At 37.8% G+C, this 20,150-nt stretch overlaps 2 protein-coding genes across 5 annotated transcripts; one reads left to right on the plus strand and one right to left on the minus strand.

The window, feature by feature from the left end:
- The first annotated feature begins 2,934 nt into the window (after positions 1-2,934).
- Positions 2,935-8,005, plus strand: MUR3 (Exostosin family protein). 4 transcript variants are annotated; one of them, XR_016080463.1, is made up of 3 exons: positions 2,981-5,436; positions 7,612-7,652; positions 7,687-8,005. XR_016080463.1 is itself a non-coding variant. In XM_088894810.1 (2 exons), the coding sequence occupies exon 2, from the start codon at positions 3,569-3,571 to the stop codon at positions 5,222-5,224; it is 1,656 nt and encodes a 551-aa protein (XP_088750936.1). In that variant the 5' UTR covers positions 2,935-3,070; positions 3,321-3,568; the 3' UTR covers positions 5,225-5,607. The 4 variants fall into 4 exon arrangements, 1 of the variants encoding a protein (XP_088750936.1); XM_088894810.1 differs by lacking the exons at positions 7,612-7,652; positions 7,687-8,005 and having other exon boundaries at positions 2,935-3,070; positions 3,321-5,607; XR_016080461.1 differs by having other exon boundaries at positions 7,601-8,005.
- A 3,565-nt stretch (positions 8,006-11,570) lies between these two features.
- LOC104602745 (uncharacterized) lies at positions 11,571-19,877 on the minus strand. Its single transcript, XM_010266534.2, has 4 exons — positions 19,534-19,877; positions 15,086-15,156; positions 14,754-14,889; positions 11,571-11,910 (listed from the first exon to the last, which is right to left on the minus strand). Exons 1-4 carry the CDS (start codon positions 19,691-19,693, stop codon positions 11,807-11,809), a joined length of 471 nt encoding a protein of 156 aa, XP_010264836.1. The 5' UTR covers positions 19,694-19,877; the 3' UTR covers positions 11,571-11,806.
- Positions 19,878-20,150: the final 273 nt, after the last annotated feature.

Raw genomic sequence — 20,150 nt, forward strand, 5'->3', positions numbered from 1 at the left:
TAAAATATATAAAGAAGGTGTTGCTCTTCATGCACATCATGAGTTCAAATCAGTCCCCCACGACGTCCCACAGCACATTCCCGTCATGTATTGGGAACATCTCTCAATGATGACATCATTTAGTATTATCATCAAGAGATGTTCCTAATACACGGCAGGGATGTACTATGGGGGGCTGATTTGATCTCGTGCATCATACTCTAAACCTTGGTTATATTTATATAGTTGTTGCACGCAATTGAACTCAACTAGGTCAAAGAGGGAGGAGTTTCCATAGAATGATTCGAAAAGATTAGAGAACGACAACCGATCCAAGAAAAGTCAAGTGAAGTGGACATGTCTCTAATACCAAGTCAAGAATCTAGCCATAAACCATGGCTGGAATTGTGCTTATCACACCTGTGGGGGGCATACTTTGGAAGAGTGGAACCCTTATATTTTCTAAAGTGTTTGATTATGATGTCGGAAAAACTTATAATGAATCAAATATTTATCAAAATTTATAGGGCTTTAATTCGTTAAAGTTCTTTTGAATCATGTCTTTCTGGTATCATAGATTTTTCTATTTTAAAATTGATTGAAATTTTTATTCTTTTTAAACAAGCTGAGGCATTCAATAATAGAGAATCTCTGATTTTTTTGTATTTAGGATTCAGCATAATCGAATTGAATTGAATTCAGAGAATTCGAATAAAGTAATCAGATAAATTTAATATGCCGTTTAGTTTATGAATCGAATTTGACCTGATTTGATTCAGTAAATATACACATCGGTTATGGCATTAGTATACACATATGAATGACCTAAATACCTTTATTTCTCTTTAATAAAATTATATTACAGGTTATTTCTTTGTTTTATAAAGGGTATAATGGCAAAAAAGAAAAGAAATCAATTAGAACTGTTTGGATGTTTGAATTTATTAGTTGAATTTGCCTATTCCAATATTTAGTTGAATTCAAATTCGGTTGGACTTTCTATGAATTTGTCAAGTATCAAATCTAATTCGATTTTTTTTCCTTTTTCAAAAGCAATCAAAATTAAGATACAACTTCATTGGCTTGGAATTTGCTCCATTTATTACAAAAAAAAAGGTTTTGTGGATTTTTGTGCCTCATCAATTTTTTTTTCTTATTTGTACAATTAAAAATAACAGTGGAGAAAACTATCAAAATACAAGAAGGTATTGTATCATAGATGTATGATGTTCCAATGCCCATAAGAAGGATTAAACTTTTATCATATATCGGCAGATACGTATTATATCGGCAACGTTTTCGAACCGCCGTTGATTCGGACGGTCGGACCGTTTGGCTTAGGAATCGTTCAGACAATCGGTTTCGTTTTATCCTAAACCTGGAATCTGGTCAAAAACTGTTGAAAAAGTCAATAAACCATTGATTTGAGCAGTCAAATCATCAATCCGTTCAACGGGTTTTGACCATTTTTTTATTTTTATTTTTTTAATTTTTTAATTTTGATGTCAAAATGGACTATCCATTCGAATTAGACAGTCGAACTGTTGACCCAAAAACCAATGCCTACAACGATTTCATTTCCAAGCCGTTTTTTAAAATGTTGTATATCGGTAACCCTTCGATATGCTCCTATATAGTGTTTCAAGGGTAGACAGGCCTTAAACTGACCCTCCCCCCCTTTTAACCGGGCCCATAACCCTTCCAACCCTACCCTAGTGATAGCAAGATTAGTTTTGTTAGCACTATTTAGAGAATTAAGGGAACAAAAACAAATATCACATCAGCAAAAATATAATGTTTGTTAAATTCTAAAACTTTTTGCCAACTACATTATCTCTTATTCAAATATTAAAACATTATTACATATCGAGAAGTATCAACCAATATGTATCATATCAGTGATCCTCTGATATGCCCTTATAATAAGTGTTTTCTAATCAGACCTGTTTCGGGTAGACAAGCCTTAAACTGACCCTAAACAGGTTTGGAAAAAAAAAAATAAAAAGCAGATAAAGATACAGGTTGATACGCTCCATCCAACGACTCCGGATCTCCTGCCCATGCTCACCCTCAATACACTACCCCCGTTAATTGAAAATATCTCTCCCTATATAATATTATACAAGGAATAAAATATTCTACATGTGTGACTGCTATCAACGTAGGCAAGAGATCCGAACTCCCAGCCAGCATATCGGCCTGTATCATACTTTGAACCTGTTATATTTTCTATCAAAACAAACACAGTGTAAAAGTGGAGGAACCTTTCCCCGGGCCACCGTCAAGAGAGCATACACGAGTCATACATAATTTAATCGAACTCGGCTTCAATCAGTACAAGGCTCGTTCGAACAACCTTTATGGCCTTACATTGCGAATAATCCTCCCATAAAATATGGTACACAGGTACAGGATATATATCCAATGAAGGCTGTTTTAACGGTGTTCGAGCGGGCTTTGCACCGACTAAAGCCAATCAGTGTGGATCTACCAAAATCTAACATCTCAGCCGCACATCTGAAACATTTTCATATTATATGTTATTTTTTATAAGAGATGTTCTCAATATACAGTGAAGTGAGATGTAGCTGCGAGGTCGATGTGAGTAGCAGATCCCAATTCGTAATCACATATGCCATATTACTATCTAATATGACACGTGGCAATTGTTAATGATTTAGAGTAACCGTCGGTAAGCATTCAGTAAAGAACTTTGTTTGGTTGAACAGCCACGCTTCCTCTCCAGTCAGCTGAAATTCCGGACCAACTACATTGGCCCCACCAAGTGAGAAATCTCAGCCTCTGAGCGATCAACACGTGTACACAATACAGCGGGGCTTTTTCTATACCTGTCATCATCGCCGCGTCGAGACTCGAGACTCTGAGACTCCAAACTCCTACGTGGCATAATGCATCTTGGTTACCGACAGAAGGCGCGATGCGCACGATATGCTATTGTACGCCAGCTTCTGCTGCTCCGTTTATAAGCTGCCTTCATTATTGGCTGCCTTTCATCAACAGCAACAGACCAGAAGACTAAAAAGAAATTCTGATCCATTGAACCGAGTCTTTTCACTGCAATCCATTCTCTGTAAGTCCCTTTTCTCCCCCTTTTTGGTCTCTCTCACTCTGGTTTTCTTCGGTTTCGTTCATACTGCTTAGCAGATCTGATCGTAATATCTCTGGAACTGTTAGTTTAGAATAAGTAAAGAGATTTTTCGGGGGAATTTCTTCGTAATTTGAGCTGTTTGGTTCCTTCAATTCCGGGTTTTCATTTCAGTTGCGAGTTTTCTTAGCTTCAACTTTTCCGGCTTGATCTGAGATTTGATCTGTTTTTTAAGGTTTCGGTTTAGTCCGGTTTGATCTGCTGAGTCTGTTGCTTTGGATGAAGGGTTAGGAATGACATTAGATTTAGAGTGGGAGTTCATCCTCTAATCATCAAATTACCCTTCATCTGGTTTCGGAGGTTCTGCAGTGCATTGATGTCGTGAGTTCGGATTCTACAAATGGTAGAATTTAGATTTTCATCCCAAACTATCAAGTTATCTTTCGGTTTGTCTGCGACCGCTATCTGTTTGCTCAAAGTCTGATGAGACGCCGTCAGACAGCTAGCAATCCTCCCGAGCATATGGAGAAAGCGTTCGGGAAGAATCACCACACTCGTCTCTGTTTCTTATTATTTTTGTCAGCGTTGTTCTGGGTCTTGTTGTTCTACTTCCATTTTGTTGTTCTGGGAAGTGGTACCATTGTTGAATCTGAAAAGCTGCATCAAATTCCTCTCCGCACCGAGTCTGCAAAGGCGCATCGTGTGCTTGAGAATTATCCATTCATGCGAGCTTTGAGAACCATAGAGAACAAGAGCGATCCGTGTGGAGGAAGGTACATATATGTCCATGACCTCCCTCCTCGGTTCAATGAAGATATGCTCAAGGAGTGCAAGTCTCTCAGCCTCTGGACGAACATGTGTAAGTTCACCACTAATGCGGGGCTTGGCCCCCCACTGGAGAATGTCGATGGGGTCTTCTCGAATACTGGATGGTACGCTACAAACCAATTTGCCGTTGATGTGATCTTCAGCAACCGAATGAAACAGTACGAGTGCTTGACAAATGATTCTTCTATTGCTTCCGCCATTTTTGTTCCGTTCTATGCTGGGTTCGATATAGCCCGTTATCTTTGGGGCTATAACACATCTGTTAGGGATGCTGCTTCTCTTGATTTGCTAGACTGGCTTGTTAAGAGGCCTGAGTGGAAGGTTATGGGGGGAAAGGACCATTTTCTGGTCGCAGGCAGGATAACATGGGATTTTAGGAGGCTAACTGATCAAGAATCAGATTGGGGTAACAAGCTTTTGTTTCTTCCAGCTGCAAAGAATATGTCCATGCTGGTGGTTGAGTCGAGCCCATGGAACGCTAATGATTTCGGTATCCCATATCCTACTTACTTCCATCCAGCAAAGGATGCTGATGTTTTCATTTGGCAAGATCGTATGAGGAAACTGAACCGTCCATGGCTCTTCTCTTTTGCTGGGGCCCCACGTCCTGACAACCCCAAGTCAATTAGAGGGCAGATCATTGAGCAGTGCAAGAAGTCCAAGGTCTGTAAGCTATTGGAATGCGATTTTGGTGAGAGTAAGTGCCATTCTCCAAGCAGCATAATGCAGATGTTCCAGAGCTCTCTGTTTTGCCTGCAACCTCAGGGTGATTCTTACACGCGAAGATCAGCTTTTGACTCGATGCTGGCAGGTTGTATACCTGTGTTTTTCCATCCTGGTTCAGCGTACACACAGTATACATGGCATCTTCCAAAGAATTATTCAAAGTACTCAGTGTTCATTCCAGAGGATGATATTCGCAAGAGAAATGTTAGTATTGAGAAAAGGCTAAGGCAAATTTCTCCAGAGCAGGTGAAGATCATGAGAGAGGAAGTTATAAGCCTCATACCAAGGCTGATATATGCGGATCCTAGGTCAAGATTGGAGACTCTTAAGGATGCTTTTGATGTAGCTGTGCAAGCTGTTATCAACAAAGTTACCAAGTTGAGAAAGGACATTGTTGATGGTCGCACTGATGATAACTTTATAGAAGAGAACAGCTGGAAATATGCCTTACTGGAGGAAGGACAACGTGAAGTGGGGCCTCATGAATGGGACCCTTTCTTCTCTAAGCCAAAGGATGAGCAAAATGATCAATCTGCAGAAACTGGTAAAAATTCTTGGAAGAGTGAGCGGAGGGGTCAATCATGAGTGGTGGGCAAGAAATTTTATCTGCATCATACAAGTGCCGATCATACCTAGTACTTGCAGTACTTAGCACAAGCCTGCCTGCAGTCAGTAAAGGAAGGAGGGCAGATATTGATCTCTGATGAGGACCTAGTGATGAAATAATCCGGAGCACTTGCCTTCAACTTTGTTGCACCCTTGAGTACAACCTTGTTTAAAATATAAACATAGGGAAGGTATTCTCAGCTTCTAATATATATATATTTTGTTAAAAGGTTAGGATCATGTTATTTTGCGTTATGAAATTTGTTTAATAATTCTTTGTATTTTTCACAATGTAATGCCAAGAGCTATAATTATGTTATCTGATCCATTCAAAGAAAACAAGATTTTTTTATTGTTTCAAAGAGTTCAAGAGTTACTGGTAAGATGTTAGTATTCACAAGCTAAATCCGGAGCTTGTTACTAAAGTTGTACTTTAGTAAAACCAGAGTAGCCTGATAAACCAAGCAGCAAGCTTACTTGTGCCTTGTATAGTTAAAGCGGCGATCTGCATTATACGGGTGTTATTCTTTAGGCGGCTTCGGTTGAAGTCAGTATGTGTGGTATTAGGGGATCCTCATGGCAAAAAACCTTAAATACTATGTACTGTTTAGTATCAAACCATGGATTTAAATACTAGTATGTTCCAATTTTACTCCAACAAAGACCTGTGTACATTTTGAAGTTTGTATGTTTTCTTGTATTGATCATATGGTTGTACTCTCCTCTGTTCTTTTTTCTCCTTAACATGTTACTTCTATCTTGCAGACAGTACCCCCACCCCCTTCCAAAAAAAAGAAAGAAAAAGAAAAGGAAAATCTCATTCTTCTTTGTCTTGAAGCATGGTTCTTCTGTTGACCAGTAACACATAGAGTTGCTTCAGTGTTAATAATTAAATTGTTTTGTTAAATTCCCTTGCTTTTTAAATATTTACTTGAGATAGATTGAGTATTGAATTGTAATCTTCAGAAAACATCAGCAGGTGATATTCTCTAGGTTCTCGGATTTGTTCATTATTTTTTAATATCATTTATTATCTATCCTTTCTTTGTGAATTAGATGCAAAGAAAGCCGTCCTTCCAATTTCCAATAAGTGTAATCTTCAGAAAACATCAGCAGGTGATATTCTCTAGGTTCTCGGATTTGTTCATTATTTTTTAATATCATTTATTATCTATCCTTTCTTTGTGAATTAGATGCAAAGAAAGCCGTCCTTCCAATTTCCAATAAGTTGAGGATTACCCAGGAAAAAAAAAAGTTTCAATAGGTTGAGAATGTAATGATCATAATGTATCAGACCATGCAATTTAACTCCATAAGAGGGAAAGATTTCTATCTTATGCTATGACTTGAATATGAAAGGTGGATTTTGAATAGTCTGTGATTTTGCAATTAAGTCGATACATCCAGGGCTCCCCTGGAAAATTATAGTTTCTTCCATATGATTTTTCTAGGCAGAGCCAGATGTTCAGTTCAGAGTTCGAAGTTTTGTAGAGAAGTTCTGGAATTTCCATGCAAGAGATTGATTATATGAGGACTGGAGATTGGATAGAAACAATTTATTTAATTTTTTTTTTTGAAAGGTGCAAATTATATTAAGAAGAACAAACATAAACATAGTCTTCTACCCTTGATATCCCGTCTTGATAATTATTACAAGCAAGAGAGGATAAACAGTGAGTTTTAACTAGCTGGGATATCATATGGGCAGGTCTATTAAACTTTTGAGACAAAAAAGCAGTTCACATTTCTAAGTTTTACAGATAAAGTAAAGACCTAGTCCCAGACAAAAGCCAAAGGCAGGACCAGGGAAGATCTGCTTTCTGATGAAGAGCCTGTACAACCTGTTCAGCATCAGTGTATATACAAATTTCTTGACAAGTCCAGCTCGAAAGTTTTAGTAGCACCTGCATGATAGCATAAAGCTCAGCTTGCACAACTGAGGATTGATCAATTCTACCACCTATAATTTTTAATCATGAAAGATTTCTGGACAGAACAATGCAACCATAACTATATAAATTGTCTGAGAGTTTCCCTGCATCAGAGAAAACAATGAGGTCCATTGTATTAGGAGGAAGCAGAATTATCTAGAGTAGAATTAGGAGGCATGACTGAGTGATTAATTTGATGAAGGAGATTAATAGGTTGAATCACCTTATTTCTAAATCATTTTTCATTCCTGGCATACCAAGCATAATAAAAGGCAGTAGCAATAGAAACAATTTATTTAATTTATGTGAGACCCTTCTATGTGGTTGCTAATATTTTAGCAAGATACATCAACGACAGAAAAACAGGTTTTATTTACTCCCCACCTCCTGATCTCTTTTTTCCTTGTGGCAACATGTTTTACAGGGATTGGATAGGTTGGAAATTCTTCTTAAGCGGGAAGACAGAAGATGAAGAGGTGGGCTTCAGCCTTCATGATAGAAGATGAAGAGGTGGGCTTCAGCCTTCATGACAGAAGATGAAGAGGTGGACTTCAGCCATGCAGTTTTTCTACAGAGTTTGAAGCCTATCGCAGAAGTGGCATATCCACTTTATATAGTAAGAGAGGATAGATGGATAGGTGGCTCCAGACATGGTGTCAACAGCATAGATTTGTTATTGTGGTAGATTTTCTTTCTGTTATTGAATCGGGAAAATTTTTACTAAACTCTGGTTTGGTAATAAGGGGATTTGTGAACTGAAGCGGGGCCGAAAGGACCTGCCTATCCACTACCCGTAGATTCTATAGTTTGAATTCTCCATTCCATTTCATTTCATTCCCTCCCTTGATCAGAAAAAATAAAAATAAAAAATAAAAGAAAATTCCAAGCACAGCCTTGATTTATTGACATTTGGCAATTGGTTTAGCTGCCTAAAATGTCGAGAAAAAGAAGCCAGATAATCTTGGCAAGGCGCTCCGGATAAGCTGTGAACTGAAGCCGACGGCCCTCTTCTTTTCAACTGGCTGACCGACAGGCGAAGCTGATTTGGCTCTCCTCTCTTGGATTTTTCACAATTTCACTATAGATACCAATGTTTTAAAAACCGAATCGGAATTGGAACCATTCTGACAAAGAGTTTTAAAATTAAAAAATAAAATAGTAAAAAACCATTGAATGTGTTAATGGGTTGTTGATCAATTCAACGTTTTTTGGCTGAGGATTGGGTTTGTGGTAAAATGGAATCAGTTGTCTGGATGGTTTTCAGTCTAAATAGACAATCAGAAGCCACTCCCAAGACCAAGAGCTCATTTGGGAGGGCTTCTGTGGTATCGGCTTCAATGCTCAAGTTTGTACAGTTCCTTGTGAGTTCTGATCACCTGACAACAAAACACATTTTAACTCTACCAATATGGCTTTATTTTTATGGTAAGTCACAGTCTCGTGGTGAGATGTGCAGTGTTAGATCAAGTTGGTAGAGGTTTAGTACATGTTTTGTTGGCAGAAGATTCCAACTTGTTCTTTGCATTCTTGCATTGAGAATATTTTGGTGTTTGTATACTTTTTTTATGGAGAGATATTCCAGTGCAAAGTTGCAAGTAATGTGTAAACAGTGTAAACGCGGTCTTGTAAGCACTGAAGCCAGCCGCTGTGTGAAAGCCCTCCCAAATAAGGCAGCTGATTGAACCGTTGTACTGCTGACTGGGTCCAGTCCAACATTTAGGTGGGCTTTATTGAAACATAGGTTTCCGAGAGATGGGACGAGGAACTTTCAATAACACTAGTAGGCAGTTGCATGAAATAAAGAGTGCAACCTTGAGCCCAAGGATGTAGGCCCCGAGTTCCGGATCTTTTTCTCTCTTTTACTGATAAGTAATGAACTCAGCCAGAAACGTGGAACCCTGGTTGGCCCACCTAGCAGATTAATCCATCCATTTCCACCCTTACAAACCCTACCAAATTCATTCATCTGACCTATGTTCATAATTCACCTCCTTACGCCTTACCCTACTACTTTTAACCATTTTTTACCTGAACCTGATTGAGAAAAGATTTTGCTCTCATTGTACTTCCATGCCCCAAAGGCCCCTTTTAAACAACAAAAACCATCCAGATTCCAGCCCCATTATTAAACTCATGCTCAAATGTCAAAACAGGTCAAACTTTTCTAAGTTTCATTGTCACTTTTTTTACTTCGCTGAGCTCGAACTCTTTTTCATCAATTGAATTGCACTGATGGATTATAATCATCACCTAAGCCTTTGTCCATGAACCCTGTTTTGTCATTCGATTGTCTTTAGTGTTATATCTATTATTATATTATGGGTGCTTAAATCATTTCTTATTATTTTTATTTAAATCTTTCTCAATCTACCTCCAGCTCTTATAGCCTCTTCAGCTTGAATTGCACTTAAAAGATTAAAAAAATGTAAATTATAAATAGGCACCTTTGTATTTGCAGGGTAGTGATACTTGAGATCAACTTTTTAGTGGGACATTTTAATACCCTGAACATTAGAAATACACACTTAAGCCCAATTCTGTTAAAACTAACTTTACAATGAGGGCAAAATTATCATGCTTAGATTCTCTTTTGCTCACTGAACTTTTATTTTACTCTTTTTTTTTCAATATAATCTCTATACTTCTATTCAATAAGGAATAAAATCATTTGAATGAGCATTTTTATAATTTTACCCTCACTGTAATGTTAGTTTTAACAGAGTTGGACTCATGTATTTCTAAAAGTTTAGAGTACAAAAATGTAGCACTTGAAAGTTCATACCCTTAAGTGTCACTACCCCCACAGTACCTAGGGCTGAGCAAAAAAACATGGAAAAACCGAATCGACCAAAAAAATCGATCGAAACCAAACTGAAAAATTGGTTAATTGAACCGGTCGATTTGGTTTTAGTTCGATGTTTTTAAAAAATCAAAGGTACCGGTTCAGTTTCGGTTAACCAATATAGAAAACCGGTGGTTAGCTGGACTGCCCGATATATATATATATATATATATATATTATTTATGTATATTTATATATTTTTATAATTTTTATTATATATTTATATATATTTTTATAATATATAATGTAAAAATTAAAAAACTGAAAAACGATGAACCGAACCAACAGTTAGCGATAGGTTTTGGTTTGATTTCGGTTACCGGTTTTCCAAAAATCGGTACTACCAATTCGATTGCAAAAAATGCCCCACGGCTCGGTTAACTGAACTATGAGCACCCCTAACAGTACCCAAGGGTATAAATGTATCGGCAACCACAAAAAACGAAATGTAAACAATATTGATGCTTTGAGTTTGAACCATGCCCCTAAACCTAAAGTTGAGCCATCGGGTAGTTTGTGATGATGAGTAGATAGATGACTAGGGGAAAAGGCCTTTTCGCCCAAGACATTGGGAAAACCTTCACCATTCAAAAGACGAGATGCCAAAACCATTCTTAAAATGGGGATTTTAGACTTCAAAATGAACATCAATAATTCAAGTTTGAAAATTCTGGAACCAAGATTCATCTCTTAACTCTCGGATTGCAGAGCATTTCAGCTTTGCAGTAGTCTAGACCACTTGACGCATGGAGCCATTTCTTGTTTTTGGAGACCCTTTAATCCCCCTAAATCTAATTGGACGGATACCGTACCTCAAACGAAGTGAGTCCCAAAGTGAAAATGTTGGTTTGGTTTCCTGCTGTGTTTGGTTTGACAAAAAAAAAAGGAAAAGGTAGGGAAACCTGTACCCTTCCTTTCCCTACCTTTTCTCTGATTTCAAATCAAACACAGCTTAAATTTCTTCTACTTTTTGGAAGACCACCTGCAGGTTGTTCGGCATGGCCAAACCTAGAGCATTCCAAAAGAAATGAAATAAAGCATGGGCATGCTTCTCCTGGCATGTTGATGTTTTTAAAACTCACCTGAAGAGTTAAAGGTCCCTTTGGTTTGTAGTCAGAATAGGAATTGAAATCCCTCAAAATCAGAATTTCGAAATCAGAATTGGAATGGTCTATTCCCATAACCTGTTCAGTTCAGATAGGAAACCGGAATTAGAATCATGGGACCCCAATTGCAAAGAAGGGGGCAAATGGGCATTCCCTCAAATGGGGTATTTGAGGGAATGCCATTCCACCAAGAATGGGAATGGGATTCTGACAACCGGTTCCAATTCTGATTCCAGATCCCTATTCTTGCAAATCATACAGGCCCCAATAATTTATCACGTCTAAATTCTTCAGGTAATAAATCTAAAGTTTAAATTAAGGACCCCCCCCCCCCCACCGAGACACACACCCAAAGAAAAAATGGGTATTTTGCCAGGCTGAACTAGAAACATGTCAGCAGCCTGATGAAATGGCTGCCAGGTGCTGGACAGCAAAAAACAGAAACATGGTTGATAAACTGCATTTTTCATACTATCTTCTATACATTGAGACATATAAAGTTGTCCAGATAAACAAAATCTTTCATGGAATCAAGGATCACAATTGAGAATACACATTGAAAGTTGGTGTATGATACAATAAGGTTGAGAGCTTTTGAACCGTTTTGAAGGAATGATCATCCAAAACATTATAATAAATCAAGATCAAATCCTGATTTCAAGTTTTAAAACTGGATGAAGCCTCAAATATCCAATGGATTTCGTGCTTGTGATAAGGCCGTTCCATTTTTTCCAAGTTCCCGTTGCCTAGCTCGTTCCATCTTCCGTTTACGCCACTCCTCAAGAGCTGAAACTCAAAACATATTAGTAACTTGCATAAAACAAACACAACCAGCACCAAATGCTAAGAACTATCAATCAAACAAGCCGATTTCAACTGCTCCATGAGCAAGAAAGTTGAACATTGTACCGATAACCAAGTGCTGCACAAGGAAAATGGAGGATCACAATCAGCACCAAATTTTGTGTAAAATCAATGTCATTGCATTTTCATTTATGCCTTCTATCAGGTATGATGTCTGTTATGGATGCAAGGATAAATTTTGGGATGATATTTGGGTAAGTGAAGTGCCTGTGAAGTTCAATTTCCTCTTCTTTCTTTGCTGTCTTCTTATAAATCAGAGTTTGCCTCAAAATTCGTATCAGTATCATCTCATGGGATTGCTAAGGACTTTGGCTTTAGAAGAGATCTTAAGGATTCTCAGTCATCTCTTGTTATTGATCTATTGAAGGCCTTGGTGGGAGTTTTTGGATGTTTCAAAATTAGATGCTTCTATCTGGACCCTCAACCCCAACCTTTTCATCAGAAAATTAACACTTGTGGCAACTTACGGAAAAGACCATTTTGGTGCCTTTCTCCCCATACATGTTTTCTTTGTTATGCAAGTAGAGAAACTACTGTCCACTTACTAATCTCCCCATATATGGGAATTTTTTTTGTTTCTCTTTGGATGCAGGTGAATTCTTTCTTCCAATGTGCATGCTCTATTTATTTAGTTCATTTTTTATTTTTTATACATGATCAAATAAAGCTTGGCGTTTGTTGATCAAAAAAAGAGTAAACAGTTACCCAAAAAAGAAAGAAAAAACTCTATGATTAATGTTTATGACAAAAGGAAAGACCTTGTGACCAAAGTATTTAGGATTTTTTTATCAGCAAAAGTATTTAGGATAAAATGCTCGCATATAAATATGAAGAATAGATGCCCAATTCAATTCAACAATGCCTTATTGCCCAAGGTGGAAAACCAAGAAATCTGACTTGAACCATCCAGCTCTAAAACTTGACTCACTTGAGTCACATCCAAATCTGTGTGAGTCAGGATTTTTTATTTATTAAATATAAAGCAATCTTACAAATATAAAAATATTAACCAATAATAGGAAACACTATGAAAAAAAATAAGAAAGCTTATAGGAAAAGCAAGAAATGCTGTTTTCATGCTTACAAGTAATTGTATATAAATATAATTTTTTTATTTATTAAATATTGAGATGCATTAAAGGGGGCCATTTCTTTGTGCAATGGTAAGAAATTGTGCTGACAAGTGTGAGAATGCAAGTTCAAGTCTAAAAGCGGACTCTTTGTACAAAAAATGCCAAAGTTTAGGTCCATATCCAATCCACCCCTCCCAAGACCCCAGACAGCTGGGACCAACAATGGGTAATGGCCCTTTTATTGAAATTGTGTTGAAGTTATTAAATGAATTAATATAGACAGGAAATTTACATGAAGATGAAGATGAAGATGAACAAGGATTCTACCACAAGGGGATTTACATTGATGCACCTAACTTTCGTACTACAAGGATTTTACCCTACAAGTGGGGATAATCTAGTTAAGTCAACTAATGTTCAGGTTTTAGAAAATAAAAGAATAAAAAAGTTACATATTTCTCCATGAAAGTGGATTCTAACCTAAGAGACACATTGATACAAGTTTTCTGTTGGAAGTCAACAAAAGAGTCTTGTTTTTCTCCTCTCGCATTTCTACCAAAGAAATGGAAAGAGAAGATAGTGGAAGGAGAGAGAGATTAAAAAGATAGTTTCCTATCTTCTAACATTTCTACCAAAGAAGCACACACAAGGGAGAAGTTTTAAGGTATGGGGGTTAAAATTAGACAATGAAGGATTCCATAAAACTACCCCTTACTGAACCACTTGAGTTTCAAACAATTTGTCAGGTCAAAAAACTCACAAAATCAAGTTGAATCTTTCAAATTATTGCCATTTTCAAGCCTAACCAAGTGTCCATGATTCTCATCCAGGTTAAGTTAAAATATTTACATTCAGCAACTAGCCCAAGTCAAAATCTGTTTTCCAACCATGTCATTGCCGCTCTACTTCATCAGGAGCCATATCATATATCAGATTGTGGTATTCTGTTACTCTTCAGCCTACACCTTTTTTGCCCTCCTTCAAGCTCTTTTAGAATCCTCAACTTACATCAAGTCACTCAATTAGTGATGCACTAGGTTGGCCTTCTACACACATGAATAGAAACATCTTGGATATTTATAAATATATGTGTGAGAGGCATTTATATAATTTCTTTCAAATTTTTAAGCAACTTATGTTTTCAGAATTAAATAATGTTTAGGTATTAATTTATAAATAATTTCTCAGTTTTTTATTAAAATTTGTCATTATCAACTAATATAATTTAAATGAATACAGCTTTAAAAGAAGTACATTGCAGGTTAGTGGCTGCAAAATCCTCAACATCCATCAAATCGACCCATTAAATGAAATAGCTTCAGAAGGCACTGAAAACCCTAAATGTATTGAACTTTGAACAAATAAATGATTCACTAACTTAAATGAATTAAACGTAATAAATAACTCACTGATAAAAGAAATTAAATAATTTATCCTTCTATTCTCATTTTCCTCTTTTTCTCAAGTAAAAAATAAATCTCAGAATGATGAGGAAGACATAGCATACAAAGCAACTTCAGAGCAAATAATGGGTAACAGACTTGGAGCCACTTACTAACAGCTAAAGTAGCTGAACTGAATGACTTATTTGTTCGTCTTTTATTGAATAAAATATTTGAGGTTATAGTAACCATTCAGTTCAACCACTTAAGTGTTATCAAATGGCCCCTTAGAGATTCCTAGGTAAATCACCTTTCACGCTATTAGCATCATTTAGGGCACGGAAGTCCATCAACCTCTTTGACAGATCTACTGCAGCAGTTTGCTTATTATCTTTTGGCTGCACTATGTCTGGCTCAGCATATACTTCCTGCTTGATCTCCTTTACCTAAACAGGTAATAAATAAATTATGTTTATGGGATTTAACCTGAAATGTAATGTCACCAAACCAAAGCCTTGAACTTGGACAAAGATGGACAAATCTTTGGCATATGCTTCCTGCTTGATCTCCTTTCCCTAGAGCAAGTACATTGCAAACCACACAGGTTTCTTGGAGAATGCCATACTAATGAATCATACTTACTCTTTTAATCAGTTCCAAAGGCTCCATAGCACGGCGCAACTCATCACATTCATTAATATATCTCAGTTGCACTGCATTTCAAAATGACAATTTAATTATATTACTGAAAATTAGAAAGCTCAATGCTAATAAATTGACTTTATTACTACAAGAACACACTTATCAAGGTAATTGGTTGATGCAGAAGCCAGCAGATCAAATCTGGGATTTTCTGAATCTTTATGTATTTTTATATTTTTTTAATAGTAAGGATATTTCCTTCATATGACCAACTTGTAAGTGGATTGAGCACTCTAGCCTTGAATTTTTCTTTGTCTAATCATATTCAAGTTTAAAATTTCAAAGTCATATGATGAGGAGAAGCAGAACTGTAGTTTTACCTTGTTCTTCTTAATTTTATTTCTGTGTGTGTATTTTGTCAAGGATGTGGCTGTTAAATGTTTTGGGTACATTGACATGGTGAGTAATCCCAGAAGATTTAGAATGATTATATGTAATGTGCAAGTTGACTTTTTTTTCGATAACAGATAAACAAGAATTTTACTGCAGATAAGTGGCCCCAAGGTACAAGCATGAAAACCCAAGAGAACCCCAGATTATATAGGACTGCTTCCCAGGTTAGGATCCAGTAAATATCAATTCTATTAGCTCCCTCCCTAGCAATAATTAGCAAAGGAATTTGCAATACTAGGGATCCAATTAAACAAGACATTCAGCCCAATGTGAAGGATCTAGCTTCCCTCATATAGTGGAAGTAAAGCCATGGGACCCATCTATCACCCCTTAATTATCCTATTTCAACTTTATGAGGTACCAGTTGACTGATCCTAGGTTTTCTCTTATATTTTTCACTCTCTAGCTTTCTATGTGAGCTTTTTTTTTCAAATTTCAGTGTTGATTAACCATCAAGGGCCAAGGGAAACATACTCAAACATCATATTTAGAGTACTGATATCAGCTATAGGTAAGCCTTTATACCAAAGAATCAGTTCAGTCTCCACTTTCTCTAGACAGAAATTCTCTCTAAATCAGACCAATCAAACCCCAGTCAAAACAACATTTGATTGTGTTTTAAAAGCACCAAGGCACAAGAAAAGTGTAAGGACCTTTTAGTTTTAAAGGCACACACCTTCTTGAAGCTAATTTTGAAAAAATAATAATAAGAATAGAATATAACAAAATATAAAATATATATATACACACTAAAAACGTGAAAACTTAAATTTTAAAAGAAACTAAATGTTTTAAAAGCCTATTAGCACAAACTGAAATATATAAACTATAAACATGACATACAAAACATATTCTAAGAGAAAATGTGGAAGTGAAAACAAACATATGTGGATTGTACATAGTGCTTCAAGTATTCAACAATTAAATATGTGAAACTTCTGATCCATTTATTTATCTCCTAGTTGTATTATTTCAAGTAACTAGTGTGATGTTAAACATCTTGCATTCCCAATCCTAGGAGATCAGCCCTTCATCTCTATAAAAGCCACTTGAAGCAAACCTAACCAAGTTAGTTCATGCCGGGGTTTAAGCCCCCCAACCACAATTTTTGTCATGTATATATATAAAGAATAATTTTGTAATTTTAGTTGCAAGTCATTTCCATTTTAGGATTAGAGATCATATATTAGTTGTATTACTTTTGCTTCTTTAGTGGAAACCTTGCTATTTAAGATCCTATTTGCAAGAATTAACACTTTAAGTATTTGAAACGTATTTGTTTTTGTTTGTTTTAAAAGACCAATACAATTGTACGAATAACAATTGATGAATCGATTTTTAGTTGATGGCCAACTTTTTGGGCTAAGTACCTCATCGTTTGGTCTGCTTCCAAGTGGCCTATGATTCAGGCCGAAGTGGAGAACTTTGGCTACCTAGCTTCCTATGAGGTGCCAAGCTGCCTATGAGGCGCCGGGCTGACCAGGTGCAGGGCTGCCTATGAGGTGTCGGGCTGACCAGGTTGCGAGCTGAATTGATGAGCTTCGTTGCTCTTTAGAGACCTGTAAGGAACCAAATGTCAGAGGACCCGGGGTGGCTAACCTGGCGAGGTCGCTCTGATGCTTAAGTCAGTACTCTCATAGTAGACTGCGAGCTAAAAATCACAAAGTCTGAGAGCTAGAACTTGCTTACTTGCTTGCTTGCTCACTTTGGGGTTGGTGCCTTTATATAGGCCTTGCTCATGTAACGCCTCCAAGATCTCCGGGAGGTCGTGTCTAACTGGTCCGAGATCCTCGGAGGTAACCGCCATGCACGTTGACCGCCTTCCGGAACGTGGGCCGACCTCCAAGGATCATGGGGCATGCATGCCGAATTTTTCGGCGAGCACGCCTCGTAGGTCGCCACCTGGACCTCAGTCAAACCGGCACACCCTCGAGGGAGGTTGCTCCTTGCGTTGAGGTCGCTTCGGCCAGTGACGAGGTGCTGCATGTCAGCCCTGGACGAGGTACATCTAGCCGACCTGAGTTGTGGTCGAGTTTGTCAGGTTGGCACTAGTGCCAGATCGGTGCCTGGGCCAGGCCGCCAGGCCGTGCGCATGCCGCCAGGCCGCGCCTGGGCCAGGCCGCCAAGTGGGACACCATCAGCTTGGAAAGTTTGTTGCCTTAGTGATTTTGGGTGTCACCTAATTGTCCTGAGGTGCCATGTGTCACAATGTCATTGGAGGGCCAAATCCGCCCTCATCAACAATAAAAGCTAATTACAAAAGCGTAAGACAATAATGAATCCAGAAAAAATTTTAAAAAAAAAAGACAACTTTAAAAAGGCACATGCCCAGGCTGAGGCACAAGGCACACGAGGTGCACACCTTCTGAAAAGGGCTATGCTTGGGTTCAAGCAAGGGCTGCAAGGTGCATACCTTGAAATGTGTCTTGCCTGTGCACCTGAGAATGCCTTTTAAAACTCTAGCTATCCCCAAATTTAGGTACCTTTTCATCCTTGTAAAACATTTTCCTAAAGTTCCCCTCTAATCCTAGTTTCCATAATTTTCCAGTCTTAGCAACTTTTGACCTTTTGTGCAGGGCCACCTCAAAACACTACTACTCTTTGTCACCTCTTACATATCTAATCTAAACCCTACTATATTTCAATGAAAAATGTCATCCAAGTACTTAGTTCATGAATTTTCTTTGTTTTCCATCCCTGAGAAGGCTTCTATAGGTTGTTGGGTTCAATCCTAGGAACAATTGCAAACCCAGTTGCACTCTTCGTTTAGCCCTAAAACCTTTCCTAAGCCCATTGCTGTGATTGTAAATCACTAAACCACAAAAGAAACAGGTAATACAGGTCCTGGATCAAACCTACCTTGAAGCTGCAACATAGAACTAATAGAATAAAAGGTTCCACTAGAGTTAGGAAATAAATTGGCGTACTAATATCCCATACTAATCAATATGTCATATGCATGGAAAAGAAATTGAAAGCAAAACTTTCAAGAGTATGTAAACAATCATTATGTTATGAATAAGAAATGGAATTAAGGACCTCTATCGGTTGCTAGTAGTTGCTACAATCATGCCCATAATGTCTCAACCGTAACAGACACTTGGCTGTCAGACTGAAAATCCAGCTCGTTCAGGAAACAATCATTGTAGGATATAACACAAAAGAACCCAAAAGAAAAGTAGTACATGTCTCTACCAGCTGCACAATCATAAGATCCCATACCTAGAACCAACTCCAAACGATTGTCAACATCTAGTAGCAAAAATATCTAATGCTTACAAGAGGTCATATACTGAGTCAATATAAAATGCTTCTGTGTGCTGAGAACCTCGTGAAAAGAATGAAACACAAGACAATTAAGTCCCCTAAAACGAATAACCCCAAGTTCAGAATCATCCTCAACAGATAAATATCCCCTTGCCAACAAATGACAATAACCATCTTTGAAAAATTTAAGAATTCACAGGAGTAACGCATATTTGTTTCTAAATAAATGGAACAGAGAGCTCACAGCTGACCATATATCAATCTCAAACAGGTAAGTAAGACTCACCATCGCCAAACTTAGTCACTGAGACTCACTCCAATTTGCCAATACCCATTCCATTCAACAATAAGGTCAGTTACAAGATTCTAATAAATCAAACCAACCGAGCATAGCCACCGGATCCTATAATTCATTCCCCCTGTCCACCTCCCAAACCAAATGCCCAATTCAATGAATCCCGACTCATCAATAGAAGCTTCCCTTCAATTCCATATTTGCATATATAGCAACCGAAATTTTCAGGCTAAACCAAATTGGGTTTTCCATTTAATCCAACAATCATAAATTCTAACAGGCTTTGACTTGTATTTACGTCATTCAAGAAAAACCCACTGCTCCTTTGCACGTTAAAAACCAGGGAACAGCAAAGGCAAAGCAAAACAGAACAACCCACATGATTGGCTGATTGCCCAACAGAAACTAAGAAATGGAGGAATTGATGTGGCACCTGCATCGGCTTCATCTCGGCCAACCCTTTTGTTGGATAGACCAGACAGGAATCCTTGAAGCAAAAGAAGAACAGTAACGAGATTGAAGAAGCAAACGAGTATGGTCGCGTTCCTGAATGAGAACCTCAACGACCTCCATGATAGCTGCTGGCTTTCCATGCTTTGCTGATCTGTGGTTTGCACCTCAGAACGAGCGAACGACCTGGAATATGGAGAATTTTTCACTGTCTGGCCCTTGAAAAGGATCCAGAAGTCCACCTTCCAAAAGAAGACGTCAGTTTTACTCCAGTCTGTTCCTGGCCAGGGGCCGCTGGTCCTGTGGATGGCAAACGGAGAGGGGATCCGTCGTTCAGACTTGGGTCAATGAGCCAAACACCAGGGCCAGGCCCACTTAGAGTGGCCCGCCCAAGCCAAGACATTGTTCATTTGCCAGAAACAAGACAACCCGGATAGATCGATACCATCGGCCCACATAAGACTTGACAAAGAATGGGCCTATTCATCTTCAAAGGCACTGTTTGGTTAGAATTCTATATTTTTTACTTTTAATAGTATCAAAGTATAAAATATAAAAAAAATGTTTTACTGTTTTTGTTTTAAAAATCATTTGGGTAGA

This window comes from Nelumbo nucifera, chromosome 1 (genome assembly GCF_055504915.1).
Source record: "Nelumbo nucifera cultivar China Antique chromosome 1, China Antique-T2T, whole genome shotgun sequence".
NCBI classification, from domain to species: Eukaryota; Viridiplantae; Streptophyta; class Magnoliopsida; order Proteales; family Nelumbonaceae; genus Nelumbo; species Nelumbo nucifera.